Genomic DNA, 18,627 nt, shown 5'->3' with positions numbered 1-18,627 from the left:
CGGGCGTTTCCTCCACACATCCCCTTGCAGACCACTTCCAAACAAAAGTGCTGATTAACAGTCTGGCCAGGGGGAACAAATTCTTGATGCACAATTCCACAAACATCAAAAAAGACTATGATCATCATTTTCACATTTGACTTCAACTGTCTTGCTTTTTTGGTCGGGGAGACTTCCACTGGCTTGACGCTTGCTTAGTTTCTGGGACATACCCGTAACACCAACTCGCATCACCTAGCTGTAATGACTTTGGTCAAGAAGTTTGGATCACTTTCAGCCTCTTTTTTTAAGTCCCAGCTCAAATTCAATCGAATGTTCTTTTGATCCTGTGTGAGAAGGCAAGGAACAAATTTAGCGGAAACACATCTCATTTGCAACTGCTCAGTCAAAATCCGCTGACACGAGCGCCAACTCACGCCTGTCTCTTCTGAAATTTGGACGATCATGAAACGACAATCTTGTTGTTTTTTTCATGTCACGTTTTCATTGTTTCGAGAAGTTGAAGGACGCCCAGAACAAGCATGGTCTTCAAAACTCACCTCACCACATTTGAAGCGCCCAAACCACTTGAAAACTTGTGTGCGGCTCATAGCATCCTTTTCAAAAGCCTACTGCAACATTTGGTAAGCTTCCGTTGCCGATTTTTCAAGCAGGAAACACAATTTCAAACACACTCTTTGTTCTTTTAAATTTGCCATAAAGACTTCGCAGGTGGAACAATAAAATAATAATAATAATAATCATCAACATCAGCCTGGCTACGCCCACTGCAGGGCAAAGGCCTCTCCCATGTCACTCCAATTAACCCTGTCCTTCACCAGCCGCGGCTACCATATTCACGCAAATTTCTTAATCTCATCCGCCCACCTAATTTTCTGCCGCCCACTGCTACGCTTGCCTTCTCTTGCAATCCACTCCGTTACCCTTAAGGACCAGCGGTTATCTTGCCTTCTCATTACATGCCCTGCCCAAGCCCACTTCTTCCTCTTGATTTCAACTAGGATGTCATTAACCTGCGTTTGTTCCCTCACCCACTCCGCCCTCTTCCGATCTCTTAACATTACACCTATCATTTTCCTTTCCATAGCTCGCTGCGTTGTTCTTAACTTAACCTGAACCCTCTTTGTTAGCCTCCACGTTTCTGCCCCATAGGTGAGTACCGGTAGGATACAGCTGTTATATACTCTTCTCTTGAGGGATATTGGTAAACTGCCATTCATGACCTGAGGGAACCTCCACCCCATTCTTATTCTTCTAGTTATTTCCCTCTCATGATCTGGATCAGCTGTCGCTACCTGCCCCCTTAAGTAGACATATTCCCTTACTACATCCAGCACCTGGCTACCAATTGCAAACTGGTTCCCTTGCAAGGCTATTGAACATTACTTTGGTTTTCTGCATGTTAATTTTTAGCCCCACCGTTCTGCTCTGCCTGTCTAATTCATTGATCATGCTTTGCAGTTCATGTCCTGAGTGACTTAGCAAGGCAATGTCATCAGCAAATCGCAAATTACTCAGGTATACTCCGTTAACTCTTATCCCCATCTGCTCCCATTTCAGGCCCCGGAATACCTCCTGTAAGCAGGCAGTGAAGAGCATAGGCGAGATCGTGTCTCCCTGCCTGACACCTTTCTTTATTGGAATTTTATTACTGACTATATGGAGAACTATGGTAGCTGTGCAATCGTTATAAGTATCTTCCAATATTTTCACATAACTCTTCTACACCCTGATTCCGCAATGCCTGCATGACTGCTGAGGTTTCTACTGAGTCAAATGCTTTCTCGTAATCAATGAAGGCTATATATAGGGGCTGGTTATATTCTGCGCATTTCTCTATCACCTGATTGATTGTGTGAATATGGTCCATTGTCGAGTATCCTTTACGAAAGCCTGCCTGGTCCTTTGTGTGATTGAAGTCTAGGGTTGCCCTGACCCTATTAGCGATTACCTTAGTAAATACCTTGTAGGCAACAGACAGTAAGCTTATCGGTCTGCAATTCTTCAAGTCCTTGACGTCTCCTTTCTTATGAATTAAGATAATATTAGTGTTTTTCCAAGCTCTAGGTACGCTCGAGGTCACAAGGCATTGCGTATACAGGGTGGCTAGTTTTTCTTGCACAATCTCTCCTCCGTCCTTCAACAAATCTGCTGTTATTTGATCATCACCAGCTGCTTTCACCCCTCTGCATTGCTCCTAAGGCTTTCTTTACTTCCTCCTTCTTTACTGGCGGGATGTCCCATTGCCGTGTTCCACTGCCTCAGTAATATTCTGATTGCAATCGCTACTGTATTTGTGTAAAACTCTTCGGCTACTTTAACTACCTTATCCATATTGCTAATGACATTGCCCTCTTTGTCTCTTATCGCATGCATCTGGTTTTTACCTATGCCTAGTTTTCTCTTCGCTGCTTTTAGGCTACCTCCGTTTTCTAGAGCATGCTCGATTTTCTCCATGTTAAACTTCCTTATGTCAGCTACCTTGCGCTTATTTATTAACTTCGACAGCTCTACTAGCTCTATTCTATCGATGGAGTTAGACGTCCTCATGTTTTGCCGTTTCTTAATCAGATCCTTAGTCTCCTGAGATAGCTTCCCGGTATCCCGTCAAACCATCCTCGTGCAGCTCAGCGGCTATAAAAGAGCGCCTGGTTTCCTTTCCTGTTATTAAAGTGGGAAGTTGCGCCTCTTTCCTGTTCTGTGTTTTTCCTTCCCGTTTCGTCCTTTTTTTGGCGTACGACATTCTTTCAAGACGATGTACCAACTAACCCGTCAAAAAGTTCTACTACATCATACCGCCTACTTCTATGGCACACTCCGTTATGATATTTGTGAGACGATTGCTCATTGTTGGAACATTACGGTCGTCATCTTCAGTTAAAGCGCAAAATCCTGAGTTCCTCTACTTTCCCTCTTAATGCAAACTCGTTAATAGCCTTTCGCTACATCAGTTTCCTCCGTTCCCTCTTCAAATCTAAGTTAACACGAGACCTTACCATTCTGTGGTCGCTACAACAGACCTTACCGAGGACCTCCACATCCTCTACGATGCCAGGGTGTGCACACAGTATGAAGTCTATTTCATTTTTAGTCTCACCATTGGGGCTCTTCCACGTCCACTTCCTGTTTGCTCGTTTGCGGAAGAAGGTATTCGTGGTGTTCGTCTCTCGTTTCTTGTGTCCTCGTCTTTTGCTGCGCTACAGTGTCTTTGAGGTATTCATGATCCGTAAGTTATTTCTATCTGCGAACTCTACTAATAACTCTCCCCGACTGTTCCTAGAACCTATGCCATAGTCACGTACCATATGGTCTCCAGCCTGCTTCTTGCCTACCTTCGCATTAAAGTCGCCCATCAGTACAGTGTACTCTGATTTTACTTTGGCCATTGCCGATTCCACATCTACGTAGAAGCTTTCAACGATCTGGTCATCATGGCTCGATGTGGGCACGTAGGCCTTCATCTTCATCTTGTGCCTCTTATTAAGCCTAATTACGATAGCTGCCACCCTCTCGTTAATGCTATAGAATTCCTCTATGTTGCCAGCCATATCCTGATTGATGAGGAATCCCACACCTAGTTCTCGTCTATCTGCTAATCCACGATAGCACAGTACGTGCCCACCCTTTAGTACTGTATACGCCTCACCTGTCTTCCTGATCTCACTAAGCCCTATGACATCCCATTTAATACCGGCTAATTCCTCCAACAGCCCTGCTAAGCTAGCCTCAGTGGATAAGGTTCTAGAGTTAAACATTGCCAGGTTCAGTCTCCAAGGACGTCCTGTCCGGAGCCAGGGATTCTCAGCCCCCTCCGCTGCGTCACAGGTCTGACTGCCGCCTTGGTCCGTTGCTCTGCAGCCCCTGGGGACTGAGGGCCGAAGGTTAGTTGGTGTGTTCATACAAGTGCGTGTGTGTGCGCGTGCTATAGGGAAGCGCACCTGAAGTTTGCTCTCACTGCACCAGCGCCACTTCTCCCCTGCCGGTCATTTTGGCGTTTCCGTCCGGGCACGTCGCCAGCGGAGCGCATTGAGCAGTTGCCTGTCGACTGGTACGCGCGTGCTGCTCACGCCGCTCGCACTTTCTCTTTCATTGTGAACACGTGCAGTCCTGCTCGCGGGAGCACAAAAGTGGTGTTGCCGCTTGCTGTGAGTCATGGCTGGAATTCCGCGACGTTCTAAGAGTGGAGAAACTTGTGTCAGGGGCTGTCACAACAGTTCTCTGAACATCAACGGCCGAGGACTGCCCGTGGAATTTCTACAGATTTCCTGGACATGTCCTACATTCTTGGGGGAAAAAAAATTAATATCGGAAAATTGTAACGTACAGTAATGGAAATATTGAAGGTAATGGTCCACCCTTTCTATATGTAGCTAAATCTTAAAAATTTTTCATCACTCGTATCGAGCAGTTGACGATAGGAGAAACGTTAATACGGAAAAAAAAATCCAAGCCTATCGATGGGAGATTGCTACAGTGAAATCTTCCAGTATATGAAAAAAAAAAATTCGTTCATACACTCTTTCCTGTTCAAAAATGTTTTTGTCCGGAATTGTTGGGTGTGAAATGGATGAGAACAAGAAACAGCCGGCCTCGATAACTGCTGTGGGCAGGGTGAAGTAAGCTTTTTTCTGTTGCTAAACACGTTTGGTAAGTTGCACGCGTAATATTATTTCTGACCAGTTTTTGCTGTAATTCACTAAGCATGGAGTGTTTAGTAAACCTTTGCCATTTTTTATTTTGGAGACTGACAACAACAGCTAGCAGCGTTATGCAGACTCGTGGGAGGCAAGGCCAGTGATCGCCTCAATGTTACGACTTGTGACGCCTGGCTCAATTTTCGAAGTTGCTTTTACATGTAAAAAATTTCTAAAAATAAAAATAATCAAAATGTTTGCTTGCACATGAATGAGCGTTCGCATATGAGCGATGGCTCTGAAAATAAATTGTTTTGGGGATGTGCGTGCGCTGTAATCGGCATTAAAATAAATATACCAACCGCTTATCTCAGTGGTAGGGATAGACCGAACTAGAGCATTTTTTCTTTTAGCTGGTAGGCGCATTTCGTGCGTGTGTTCGTTTTTCTCTTCAGCCTTGTGTGTCGCCTTAAGGCCAGTTTATTTTAAGTTAAAATAAAAATTATTTCCATTATTATTCAGCGAAACACGTAACAACATCCTTATTATTTGGCCAACAAACCTGCATGCACCGAACTGTTCAGCCACCCAAAGAAATTAAGTATCTTGCGAAGATGGCCGCGCCAAAAAAAAAAAAAGGTATTTACCTCGAATTCCACGTCTCAAATGATCTCATTTACTTGCCATACACATTTCGCCATTACGGTACCGGCTTTTTGTCAACAGACTGCTTCACGGAGTGGGCCTGATCCACCAGCAGTTCTTTTTTCAAGTTTGCGCAGCGAAAAAAAAATTCACTGTCCACTGTTTCTTTGAACCTACATCTCAGAGCGTACTGCCACAACTGAAAGAAATGCGAACAGAGCGGTGCCTACGCGCTCCGCTGTTGGAATTTATCTTAGTCACGCTTATACTTGGCTCGAGACACAAATACACTAGAGACATCTGTGATAAAATAATGTACCACTCTAGCGTCTTTTTGTTACTACCGAGGTAAAAGCGCATTGAAGATAAACTCCGACTGCGCAGCGCGTGGGCGCCGTGCTGTTCGCATTTCTTTCTAACGCGTTTGGACATATTGCTAATCCTCTGAAGCTCGGCAGCGTTCATGCATGAGGGAGAAAGCTCGCGACTGCACAAAGAGGCTGGCCAACACGTGCACAGTACGTGCAGAACTGGCTTTTTTTCAGGAGAAAGCGCGCCGCTCGCGCAGCTACTCAATGGGAGGGGTGACCGGTTTGCCCGGTCAAAAATGCCGAGTCGGCCGGAGAGGGCGCATTTCACTGGCGTCCGCAGCGCCCCCCTGCGAAGCTGCGGTCCCCTATTCCAAAAATATTTCAGTACTACAATTTCTTTAAAAAGATTGTCAAAAGAAGGCAAACCGGCTGCGGTGAAGACAGTTTTCCTGTGGCAAGTAGAGAACGCTTGTAGCAATGTTTTCCAAAATCCTATTAACATGACATTTCCATGTGAAAGAGCAGTTAAAAAAACAACACATACCATATCTTAACGCACTATACCCCAGAGCCTGGGCGACTTAACTTTCTAATAGAAAATGGCATCATAGTTCGCAAATCAAACAACAAGCATGCAACACTTCCGAGTTTCTTACAAATGGGAGTCTGCACTGTGAGTGCACTGTGAGTAATCACTGTCTATGTATCTACCAAGATACTTAACCGACGGGACGCTAATTATAGGTTGACAAGAACACAAAGAGCAGTATGAGGTGTGTAAATATATGGAACCTGCACTGGGTACATCTTTATGCAGGTTACGAAACAGACAAGTCTGGATTTGGTGCAATTTATTTGTATTAAATTTGAGGCAAACCAATCACTAACTTTAACAGCGTCCTCCTGAAGGTTAGCCAGGGCATATGAAAAATCAGGGTTGCTTGAAACTAGTAAAGTGTCATTGGCGTAAGATGATTTCAAATGGTCACACATATCATTCACATATAAGTTAAACAACAAAGGAGATAAAATGGACCCTTGCGGGACACCACACAATAGATTTACAGCGTCACTGCAGATAGGCCCAAACATGACTGCTTGAGAACGATTGTGTAGTTTCCAATTAATGACAAAAAAGGACCCCTAAATCCATACGAGTAAGTTTAGAGCACAAAATTTGATGATTTACAGTGGAGAAAGCTTTTTTTACATCCACAAAAAGTGAAAATGCCACCTCATTGTTCTCCAAGCTTTGATGCAGCAATACGGAGAGATTTTCCAATAGCACCTGTGTTCCTGACCCACTGACAAAACCGTACTGGTTCCCACTCATTAGGTCATGTTTAGTAATTCAGCATTCATCACAGAAAGTACATGTTTTTCCAATATCTGGGATACGCAGGAAAGAATAGATATAGGGCGGTAGTTTGCAATATCAATCTTCTTCCCGCTTTTGTACAGAGGAACAACGCGAGTGCTCTTCAGTGATTCTGGCCATGTACCACTTTTAATTATGCCGTTTAAGATAAGCAGCAAAACATTTTTCAGAGCTGTAATGTTTCTTATCAGATCACCTATGAAAATGTTGTCCAGTCCGGCGGATTTGTTACGTTTCAGACTAGACAAAATGCTGAAAAGATCAGAATCTGTCATAAGAGAAGGAAAGCCGATGGCGATACGCTTTTTGTCATTTTCGCCGAGCTCACAGTTTGGACTGCGACCCATTGCTCAGTGAAAAAATCGTTATTAAACTCATTCGCCAAAATATGCGACACAACACCGAAATTGTGCTCCACTGATTCTTGAATGGACAAGCGTTGGTTACCACGTAACTGGTTAATCAGAGACCAGGTGTTCCGACATCGCGACGAGTGCTGCGAAACTGTTGTGCAAAGAACTTTCTCTTTGATAAGCGAATAAGTGCAGTTAACTTGTTTCTGATGCGACGATATTCTGCTCGAATTGAAGAAAATAGCGCCAGAGCATGCAGACCACGAAAAGACAAGGACGAGACAGTCTCGTCCTTGTCTTTTCGTGGTCTGCATGCTCTGGCGCTATTTTCTTCAATTCAAGTATGCACCAACTCGCCCAAGAAGAAGTGTTAATGCAGTTTCTGCTCGAAGTTTGTCATTTTTGGTGCCCTGCGGCATCGAGACCAGATAGCTTCGTTTTTTTTTTTACAGCAGCCAGGATTTCAGCATTCAGCCACTGACAGCCACTTTTATGTTTCTTCACAGGCAAAGCTTTTTTACACACTTCCTTCATTTCGCAAGTGAATAACAGCAAGCGAAACACAACACTACGCTCAAATATTAACCTACAAACTGATGCCGTCTACACAGCTGTTTCTTGAAGGTCTCTACTAACCCCCACCTAGCGGTAGAACTCTCTACTACGTCTACGAATGACAGCACACTCTCAGTTCATATTTTTTTTTTGGGGGTCCCCCCTCGTAGGGTTCAGGGGATAGATGTTGTCACGTTGTGCCTGCTCATGCCCCCCCTATTGGCACACAACCAGGACACAAACTCAGTGATAATTTAGGCACAACCTTTACGAGACATTAACGCACACAAGTCACACAGACAAGCGGAAAAGGGCAAAACACTTGGAGGAAACCCTACAGCAGCCACAAAAGACACATGAAGCCACTCCCTGCAGCCAAATAGTTGGATACAGCCACTCAAAGCAGGCCCAGTGGCGTTAATCCCAGATATCTTTTCCAAGCACACAAAGGCGACAGAATAAGGATGAGGAAGACACGACGGTGTGCAACTTGCAACTATTTTATTCACAAAAAGCAGGTGACTTATTACCCAAAAAGGGAAGGGATGATCAGATAGATCGGCACGTGCTGGGCAAAAAAAAACGGAAAAGGCACAGGTCGCATAGCTCGTATATATATGGAAGGCAAAATCTCTGTCAAACAATGTCACAGATGGATGCACTACCGTGCTTCCTAACATGGTAGGCCTCCACCAGTTCCCACGCAAGCATGCCAATGCTCCTGCTCAAGATGCCTGGCATCACACACTGGCTGTGGCACCTTCTGTTCCCCATCCACTGATGTGTAGGGGCAGGAGTGAGCCTGTTCCACGGGTGCTCATTCACACACTGGCCCCATTGCACACCTTCCCGCGTTTCTACAGAATTTTGTACACTACACCCTTTTTCACCCTCCACAAACTGGTTCACAGTCTGAATTGTTGCTACTATCGTGTGGAATCAGACGACACAGTGAAGAGGGTTTCCTTAGAGCCGAAAAACCACGGGCACCTTGAACTTGTTAGCCACACGCTTGAGGTTATGTGCCACATTAGGGGATGACTACAGGTTTCCCTTTCTTTCGAGGAACTGTGGCTATTGAATCATTCCTTTTCCTTTAATCTTCTTGAGCAAAGCTTTGGCAACTGAACTCACCGATATCAAGAGAAAGCCTGCCAGTTTTAGCCCAGTGATCTGATTGCCAAAGCTTTCGTGTGCCTTCCCAAGGGCTGACTCAAGACGCACCAAACGACAGCGCGTTTCACCTATTTGGGTCATCCGACTTTTCGGAATAAAACAGTTGAAAGTTGCGGCCTGTCGCATCTTCCCCGTCCATGTTGTGTCGTCTTTGTGTGCACAGAACTTAACAAGCATGAAAAATGAAGAAATCCAAAAAAATCCACTGGTCACCTCAAGTGTGGGCACGATGTCATGACAGCGGCCGTTCCCCACCTGAGCTGTACCCCACTAGAGCACACCTGCACTCTTTGCAAAAGGAGACAGGCTCCCATTTTCTCAGTGCGCATCAATGATGTAGCCATGCAGCAGAGAGAGTCCCCCCCCCCCCAGAGAGGCTTTACCTGCAGGTGTGTCCGCTTGCCCAGGGCAGCCGGTGGAGGGAAGGAGGAGGGAGAGAAGACACAAGACGGGGGGTCACACACATGGACGACGACAACACTCACAGCAACACCCACAGACAACACCTCTTTCTCTGCACCCAGCAGTAAGGCCGCTTCTTTTTTCGTCTAAACGACAACTCGTCAGCCTGACCACATCACTGTGCCAGCTGCAGCTACCGTTTTAATCTTATCCTGCCACCCTTCACATGCTCCACCCAAGCCCATTTCTTCCTGTTTTTGACGGGGATGAACCCCCCTCTTCACTCTGTCCTTACTGCAAACCATGTTAAAAAATTATTTCTTCAAGAAGTGCTAAATGCACTGCGCATTGTAATACATCAAACTGTAGCCTATTATACTTCCAAACGAGAAAAAAAAACGACACAGTTGTGCATACAAAACTTTTCGAAAATTTATTGGTTGAATATGCTGATAACATAGAAGAAAAAAGAATACAAGCAAAACAAAAATAAGCCGCTGCAATGGGTCAGAAATTGATACAAAAAATTAAAACATGCACAACATAATCTTGGCTACTATTCTTGTAACTTTTAACTTATTGCCTAACTTGCAGCCTAACTTCTTGCAAGTCAGACAACATCCCTGCAGTGCCATGTGAGAAAACAGTCGTGTGAGGACACAAAGTGGAGGTAGATGTGGGACACTTGCTGCAAGTTCTCTTCTTGTTTATAGCAGAGCTTGCAGTTCATACTTTTTCTATTCTTTCTTTTAAGTTAGTAGCAATCAAAAAGAAACATTTATACATGAAAGAAGATTTTCATGTTTTATCTTCTCAATAAGAAATTTTGCTGCTCGTCTGTGTTGTCTGTTGCTTTTGTCCGTCGTCTACCACCCACAATGAATTATTACCAACTCGCCCAGATGTCCATGCCTCTTCATCCATCCTTCTTCAACCCAGAAAAAAGGGGCCTTCCTTGACATAACCAAAAACCTGCTGGCACATTTCACAAAATACCTTGTGGGTATGTTGCAAAGACAAAACCACTGTCATCCCTTACAAATCAAGCGCACAGCATAAAATACCGCGTGAACACCTTCTTCTCGACTCCTCATTTTACCATGGCCTGAAAGAGATTGCAAGCGTACCAACACACGTTACGGCGGCAACACAGACCACACTAGACCTTGCGTTTACAAAAAATGTTTCCACAGATTACAGAGTCAGTACTACAGATGGCATTGCCAATCCCAAGCTGGTGCAATCGTTAAACTGATAGCAAGGACCAAAAATGTTCTGTTCAAGTGTTTCACAATTTCACTAAAGCAGATGATGAATCCAACCTTGACAGCTTGCATTATTACCACACCGAATCTGAGAAGGGTGAAGATGTCTGTGGGACAAGTTTAAAACCGTGGTGCTACCATGCAACAGTTTCCACTCTGCATGCTTGCGAATTTGGTCAGCAGACAGCCTCACACCTGACCTTGCTGCTATCAGTCGTGAAGGCCTCCTTCTGCACACCAAGGAAGGGAAGAGAAACCACCACGCACTGACGGCCTCAAGCTGTACACCAAAGTTCTGTCGCATTACCTTTCAGTTCTTTTTTCTACCAGCAAAACTCCTTACCACATGACTGGTTAACGACGGCCAAAGTGGTTCCGGTGTTTAAATCAGGGGACCGATTGCATGCTGTAATTGCAGACCCATCTCTTTAATAAGCACCTACTGCAAACTTCTCGAACATGTCATAGACCACCATAATCCAATAATCTTGAGTCAGTCAATTTTTTTTGCTAATTACCAGCATGGCTTCCGCAAAAATGTCACCACAATTACGCAACTGCTTTCTTGTATCCACGACATTGCTTTAGCCATAGATAAGCGCCAACAAATTGATGCAGTTTTTTTTAGATTTGTCTAGAGCATTCCATCGTGTACCACACACTTTACTCCTAAACAGTATACGAGAAGGAGGAATTCCTGAAAATCTGGTCCTTTGGCTTCAAGCCTATCTGGCAAACCACTCCCAGCATGTTCAGTGTGCATGTGTTAATCATGATGAGCTGCAAGTATGATATCTGGTGCTGTGCTCAGACCCTTGTTGTGTTTGATTTATGTGAATGACATTCCTAAAAATATCGATGAGTGTGTTGTGGGTAAACTGTTTTCAGACGACTGGCTAATCTACAGTGTTGTTAAAAATAATCACAGCCAGAACCTACCCAATGAGAGCCTGTGTAAACTTGGGGACTGGTGCGAACGGTATGAGGTGCAAATTAATTTTCGGAAAACAGTCTCTATATCACCAAAGAAAAGAATAGAAATAGAAAGAATAGTTGTGCGCTTGTTGTGTTATCTTCTTGTCCGTGTCTTTTTGTGCGCAGTACCCCCCTTGTATTTACCATGATTGACCGACTAGCCCAACAACGTACGCTGTCTATATCATGGAAGACAGTTGGGCTAGTTGGTGTGTATTGCGTGCTGTCCCGTCGGTTCCTTTTGTCGCTGTCCTTGTGCTTTCCACGCTAGTTGCCATGTCGCAGTCACTAACTGTCAATATCAATCACACGAAAAGAAAATGTTGTCCTACTCCTATCACATTGGAGATCAGCATATTCATTCAGCCTCATCTGTGAAATACTTAGGCTTAACAATTAAAAAACGCCTCAGTTGGGACGAGCACACTTGCTACACTCTTGTTTCCTGCTCAGAAGCAGTGCCCCGTCAAATATGTGTACAGATGGAAGAATACCGGACACTTGTTCGCCCAGTTCTCGAGTATGGATCCACAGTGCGGGATCCTTATTTCATAAAAAGATACTGCTAAGGTAGAGTGCGTTCAGCGTCTTGCTGCCAGATTTATTATCTGATTATAAAATGTCTTCCTCAGTCACTAATGTGTTAAACAAGCTTAAACTAGAACCGCCCCATGTACGGAGACAGACTGCCAGACTGAAGGTTCTTTATTACTGTGATAAATATGTTTTCTTGCCAGTACTTAGGTCCGTGAGACTGAATTATTCTGCAATAATACGGCCATATTTTGCATGGACAACAGTATTTCAAAAATCGTTCTTCCCCCACACGAGTGAACAGTGGAACCATCTCCCTCCCTCTGCTGATGTGGAAAAGTGGAAGAGTGCGCAATCATGCAGACGTGCTTAGCCAGCCCCCTCTACGCAACCGCTCACTTTCTTGAATAAACATTCGTACGCTCTGTCGAATCCACATGGTGCGAGAAGTGGGGCCGAGAAATGCAACCGAAGAGTGAGCAAGGGAGGCTTCCCCCCGACCACAGCCGCGAACGCAGAGCAGCCACCCCCAAGGGGAGAGTTGGAGTACAACCTACCTGGACAAGCAGCCAGAGGCATTGGGGAGAATGCCCACAATACGTACAGCACCTTCGCAAATGAAGCTGAAGAGGTGAAAAGCGACATTGCACTACTCAAGCGCAAGTTCTATAAGCCAGCGCTAAACCCAGTGCATGACGAGTCTCGATTTGGAAAGCGTGACCAGAAAGAATACTAACATTTCAATGACTGGTCAACTGAACTGCGCTTACTTGCGGAGAATTTCATGAGGTGGAAGAACGCAACGCAGAATCATTCTCGGGATGAGTGACATGAAACTTCCAAGAAAGACTTCTCTCAGAAAAAGCTTCTTTCGCCAAAACTGCTCAAATGCGCAGCGCTCGGAGACATGGTAAGGAGCAACGCTAAGAAATTTAGTCGCCGATGAAAAGTGAGGCAGAAGTCAACGCAGTTTACCGAGTGAAAAGTCACTGCTGTGGTAAATGTGCAAGAGTTCACAAGACCAGGGAAGCATGCCCCACAAAGGAACGCACTTTCGTAAAATGCGGCAAATGGCATTCTGCAGCAGCATGTAAAACCAAGAGCATGAATTTTGCCGTGAACGAGCAAAGTGGCATCACTCGAAGCCAATACAGAAAGACAGGCAGACGATTTCTGGGTAGAAACTGTATAGCAAAACAGCAAAAAAGATGATCGCTGGACCACAAGCAACGCCTGTGGTGTGCAAGCTTGGCACCGGTGCGGACTGCTTAGTCATAGACCGCAGCCATCTGCAGAAGATAACGCGGAAGCAACCCACAAACTGCGGTGTTGTTCTGAAAACAATTTTTGGCTTTGAGAGAAAAGAGATGCAATGTGTTCATCATCATGTGGCCGGGCCTGAGGGGGTGTTTGAAACAGAATTCTTTGTAATGGAATACGACATATCCGTAACTCTGAGCAGCTCAGTCGCAGAAAAGCTGGGCTCGGTTCGTTGAATTGCTTCACTAGAACAACAAGACTTCTACGACGCAGTCAAGCTTTATGAAGATGTTTTCACTGGATTAGGCAAGCTCAAGGGTGTCGTCTACCACCTGAAGCTCAAATCGGGTTCCTAAGGAGTGCTCATGTCAGCACACGCTGGATTCTGTTTGCAGTCGAGAACAGAGTAAAGTTCGAACTGGACTGCATGAAAGCAGCCAGAGTAGTTTCCAAGGTGATGGAGCCAACCGAGTGGTCTAGTCACATTGCGCGGATATGTCTTGCTCCATCGGAATTGAACGAAGTGCTGCTAAAGGAGCATTACCCTATGCCAATGCTACAAGACAATGCACCATCTCTGAGCGGAGCACGGTTCTTTTCGATTTAGGATGTCGCTACAGGGTTTTCACAGACAAAACTGGATGAAGACAGCTCCAAAATGTGCACGATCAGTACTCTGTACGGTCAACAACAAGAACAACAAGACTTCTACGACGCAGTCAAGCTTTATGAAGATGTTTTCACTGGATTAGGCAAGCTCAAGGGTGTCGTCTACCACCTGAAGCTCAAATCGGGTTCCTAAGGAGTGCTCATGTCAGCACGCTGGATTCTGTTTGCAGTCGAGAACAGAGTAAAGTTCGAACTGGACTGCATGAAAGCAGCCAGAGTAGTTTCCAAGGTGATGGAGCCAACAGAGTGGTCTAGCCACATTGTGCGGATATGTATTGCTCCATCGGAATTGCACAAAGTGCTGCTAAAGGAGCATTACCCTATGCCAATGCTACAAGACAATGCACCATCTTTGAGCGGAGCACGGTTCTTTTCGATTTAGGATGTCGCTACAGGGTTTTCACAGACAAAACTGGATGAAGACAGCTCCAAAATGTGCACGATCAGTACTCTGTACGGTCGCTACAAATTCCTGCATATGCAGCTCGGTATTCCTTCAGCTCCGGAAATATTTCAGCGTGTGCAGTAGTCACGAACGACACTCTAACCTGGGGTCGAACTAAAGTGGAGCATGACACAAACCTTGCCAACGTGCTGCGAAGATGCCAAGAACACAACTTGAAACTAAACCGCAAAACAACTCTTGCAGGGCATGTGCTGACGCGAGACTGGTTGAGCCTGGATCCAGGGAGGCTGGAAGACATCTCTCATATACGGGCCCCTTGCGACCGGAAAGAGCTACAGATATTCTTGGGTGTGGTGAATTTCGTCTCCTGCTTCATTCTGACCATTTCAACACTCACAGCTTCGCTCCGAGAACTGTTGAAGAAGAATGCCGTTTCAGAGGACAGGCAGCAAGCGAGCTTTGAAGCACTGTGCGAGGCCCTTGCCAAAGCCTCCTAATTGATGCACTCATCAGACGGCAGCCAAAGTGGAACTCTGATAATGCAGAATGGGCACCCGACAGCTTACGCATCTGACTCGCTGACGGAAACGCAGCAAAGATACGCTCACATAGAGAGATGTTTGCAACCAGCTGTGAATGGTTCCAAGACTACCTTTTTAGACAGCCAGAAGTCATTCTGGAAACGGATCACAAACCTCTCAAAATGATTCTCAAAAGCTGCCATGCCAGTGCCCTCTCCACCTTCAGCATATGCACCTGAAACTATAGAAATACCATATAACTGTGGAAGACAGCTCTTCATCGCTGACGCATTATCACGATTGCCCAGTAAAGCACAGCTTCACAAACAGTGCGCGCATTTCCATAATAATGCTATCACGTGTCTTCAAGTTTCCGACAGGTGCCTGGATCAAGTCCTGCAATAAATGGATAGTGACCTGAGCTTGGTGCAACTCCACCAGTATGCAAGCACAGAGTGGCCGCTTGACAAGAATGAAGTCATTCTCGAGCTACATAAATACTGGCGCTTCCAAGACAAGCTGCAGAAGAACCGAAAACTGAGTGGGTTGGCGCATATTGAAGCAGTAAAAAACAGCGCAGCGACGACGGACATGACAGAAGGGAGAAGGACAAGCGCTGAATAACAACCAAGGTTGTTAGTCAGCGCAACCAGGACACATGCTACCCTGCAATCACTTCTAATCATAGGAATAATCTCACAGTGGTGAAGAAGCACCGAGGCAGTGCTTACACACGTGTCACCATTCACGTGAATGCGATATGCCTCACATTTATCTCTTTGCCTGCAAACAACTTTTGTTCCATAGAAAAGAGGAGTGCACATTTTCTTATCGGGGGAAACCGGGATATTATCCAGGGGGCAATCTCTGTTATGTAATGCAAGGTTGGACGATGGGGGACCTTTTAACGAGGTATTATGCTGACGGAGACGGGTGTTCACACAATGTCCGGTTCAGCCGATGTATTTTTTGCCACACGAGAACTCAATGTCATAGACTACCCTTTCTGTACATGGCGTGAACTTAATTTGGTGTCTTATCTTGCCGGCTCTACTACCGATTGTTTTTTGCTTTCCTATCTACTAGGGCACATATCTTTGCCAAGTTTTTTCGCGGCTGAGAACAGCACTTGAATGCCATATCTGGCGCCTACACCCTTTGGTGTTGGTGTGTCACCTGGCAGTTATTTTTTTTGATGATAGCAATGATTCTTTTCAGGCAGATATAACGCAAGCATTGTTAGTCTTTCAGAGATTGTTCGAACCACTCGAGTTAATACACGAGCTGCCGACTAACGACCCAATCCGGTTCCTAGATTTAAGTATCACGTGTACGAGAGATCATGTCTGCTGGACATACAATCCACGAGGCAAAAAGTGTCCTCCCGTTCAACTCGGCACATTCCAAACTAGTAAAACGTTCCATTATTAACCTGTGTTTGACAAATGCTTTGCGCAAATCCTGTCCACATACCATGGAGCACAGTTCTTATCAACAGACTGCGAGGTTGAAAGAAAGTGGTTATCCGGAGCAGATCATCATCTCGGTTGCTGAACGAACCTACAGGGAAGTGTGAAAGCCTCGGCTGAGAGTGAACAGAAGCGAAACCTGGTTGTAGTACCCTATTTGCACAGCATCTCCCATAATTTGAAATGGATAGGCAGAAAAGTGAAGTTGAGAGTGCTGTTTTCAGCCCCGGAAAAGCTGTCAAAGCTTTGCAAGCTTACTCAGACGTGTGGTACACCACATGTGCAGTGCTCCAAAAAACACCGGACTTCGTTTGTACCTTGTACTAAAGGTGTTGTGTATCAGATTCCGTTAAGCTGCGGGAAAGTTTACATAGGACAAACGGGCCAAAGCCTTAACGACCGACTCTGAGAACACAACAATAATTATGACAATCTGCGCAAGCGCTGTGCACTGCAGCGAGTGCAATAAATAAGTGCACACCACGTTTCCAGGAAACTACGATTTTAGGTAGAAGCAGCGATCAGACCACGAGGGAGATTATCGAGGCAAAAGCCATCGAACAGAAAGGGGACATGTGCGTCAGCGCTGCGTCCATAGTGCTCCCGGATAAAGAACTTAGATTCTTGCAGGCCGCAGGCGCGCACCCATAAAGTTGGACACTCTTTAACGGGTGGGATAACATGGGTTTTATGCTGTTTTAGTTAATGTGTTTTATGCCGTTCCAGTCCTGTCTTTTGACATTTTTTCTTTTACTTTTTGACAACAGGAGCCCATATACAGCTTCACCCTGCTTTTGAATTTTGGTATCAAAAAAATTTTTTGACAGGGTTTTCCTTTGTTGTTTCTTCACCGTTGCTGATCATGTCACCTTTTAGATGGTTTTAAGCGGCACGTGTCTTAAGGAAAAAGGTGGGCGTTGCACAAATCTAACCCATTTCATCAGATTTACCTTTCATGTCTTCTCAGGATTCCTCAGTCTTTTCATTCACGTTCTTTATCAGGGTTTATCAGAGTATCAGTGATTTTGGATGGCACATGTAGTAGGACGTTTTGACATCTTCTAAGTCACATGTTAAAAATTCTGTATAAAAGTCGTATTTTTCCAATAAAGCTTAGTTGAAAGTCAGCACTGTGTTTCGTTCCCTTTTCTGTCCGTCCTTGTTTCGTGTGCGCAGCTAACACCTACAGCATGAAAAACCAACTAGCCCAAGAAAAGACGATTCTGAATGCCAAAGAAAAGCAGAAAAGCAGTGATGGCTTTTGTCGTTTCTGGCATCTCTATATTGCAACTTGAAGTTGACGGCTTTTGTGTTTAAGATGAACCAACAGCCCTTTTAACATTATCCTGAATGTATTAAAGTCACATGCATAAGTACACATTCGCAGCATTCTCACTGAGCCATGTTAGATGTCTTCCTTAGCTCTTGAAGAGACGATAGGAGAGAAGCACCAGGGAAAGTCTGGCACAGAGAGGCACAGTAATGCATGTTTAGCTTTTCAGTGCACGAGTTTAGCTGGCTATACGCGTGCAAGCTAGCCTAAATGCAACCGTATACCGTCTCACAAAACTACTTGTGCAAATCTGCCCCACTATTACTTGAAATAGATTCTTACGCATAAGATAGCATTGTATTGGTTTGCTGAGCTGAGCAAGTGGCTAAGCACTTCATTAGAACAACTTATTTTAACATTTAATACACCTAAACGGTACTAAATGACAATGAGTGGTGAGCTAACATGATATGCCAAGTAGGAACTTGATGAGTCTGTAATTTACTGATAAGAAGTAATTAACCATTACAATCCAAGTACAGCCATACCGCTACAAAGGAAAGCTTTGTAGGTTTTCTTTGTAGCCTTATGGCTCCACTTGGGTTGATGCTAATGAGTAATTACTCCCTTATCACAAATCTTCACCTTGGGGGATTTACCTAATTCAGTGGATGAACATCATCATTTGTTGCATGAATTTCTGCACTGACCAGCTCAAAGGACAAGAGGTTAGTAAGCCCTGTGAGTTGGAAGGCCATTCCAGCCCTTTGTGGCAAAAACAAAAATGAATCCTGAAATGCA

At 44.9% G+C, this 18,627-nt stretch overlaps 1 protein-coding gene across 4 annotated transcripts in view; it reads right to left on the bottom strand.

Moving 5' to 3' along the window:
• The window catches only part of LOC149334770 (glutaminyl-peptide cyclotransferase-like), an 84,448-nt gene that overhangs the window by 48,419 nt on the left and 17,402 nt on the right, over positions 1 to 18,627 (bottom strand). For 2 of the 4 annotated variants that reach the window (XR_016284824.1, XM_089555387.1), the window contains exon 2: positions 9,436 to 9,466. The exons of 1 other annotated variant lie outside the window; for it this stretch is intronic. Coding sequence is in view for 2 of the 3 variants with exons in the window: in XM_089555387.1 (XP_089411513.1) it covers positions 9,436 to 9,466 (31 nt within the window). In the remaining variant the exon portion in view is untranslated. The remainder of the gene's footprint in view (positions 1 to 9,435; positions 9,467 to 18,627) is intronic. One more of the 4 variants, XM_089555388.1, reaches the window with a different exon arrangement.

The sequence above is a fragment of the Amblyomma mixtum genome, chromosome 8, assembly GCF_055824585.1.
Source record: "Amblyomma mixtum isolate Tamu chromosome 8, ASM5582458v1, whole genome shotgun sequence".
NCBI lineage: Eukaryota > Metazoa > Arthropoda > Arachnida > Ixodida > Ixodidae > Amblyomma > Amblyomma mixtum.
The sequence above is the reverse complement of the archived record's forward strand: the minus strand, read 5'-3'. Positions and strand labels throughout refer to the sequence as shown.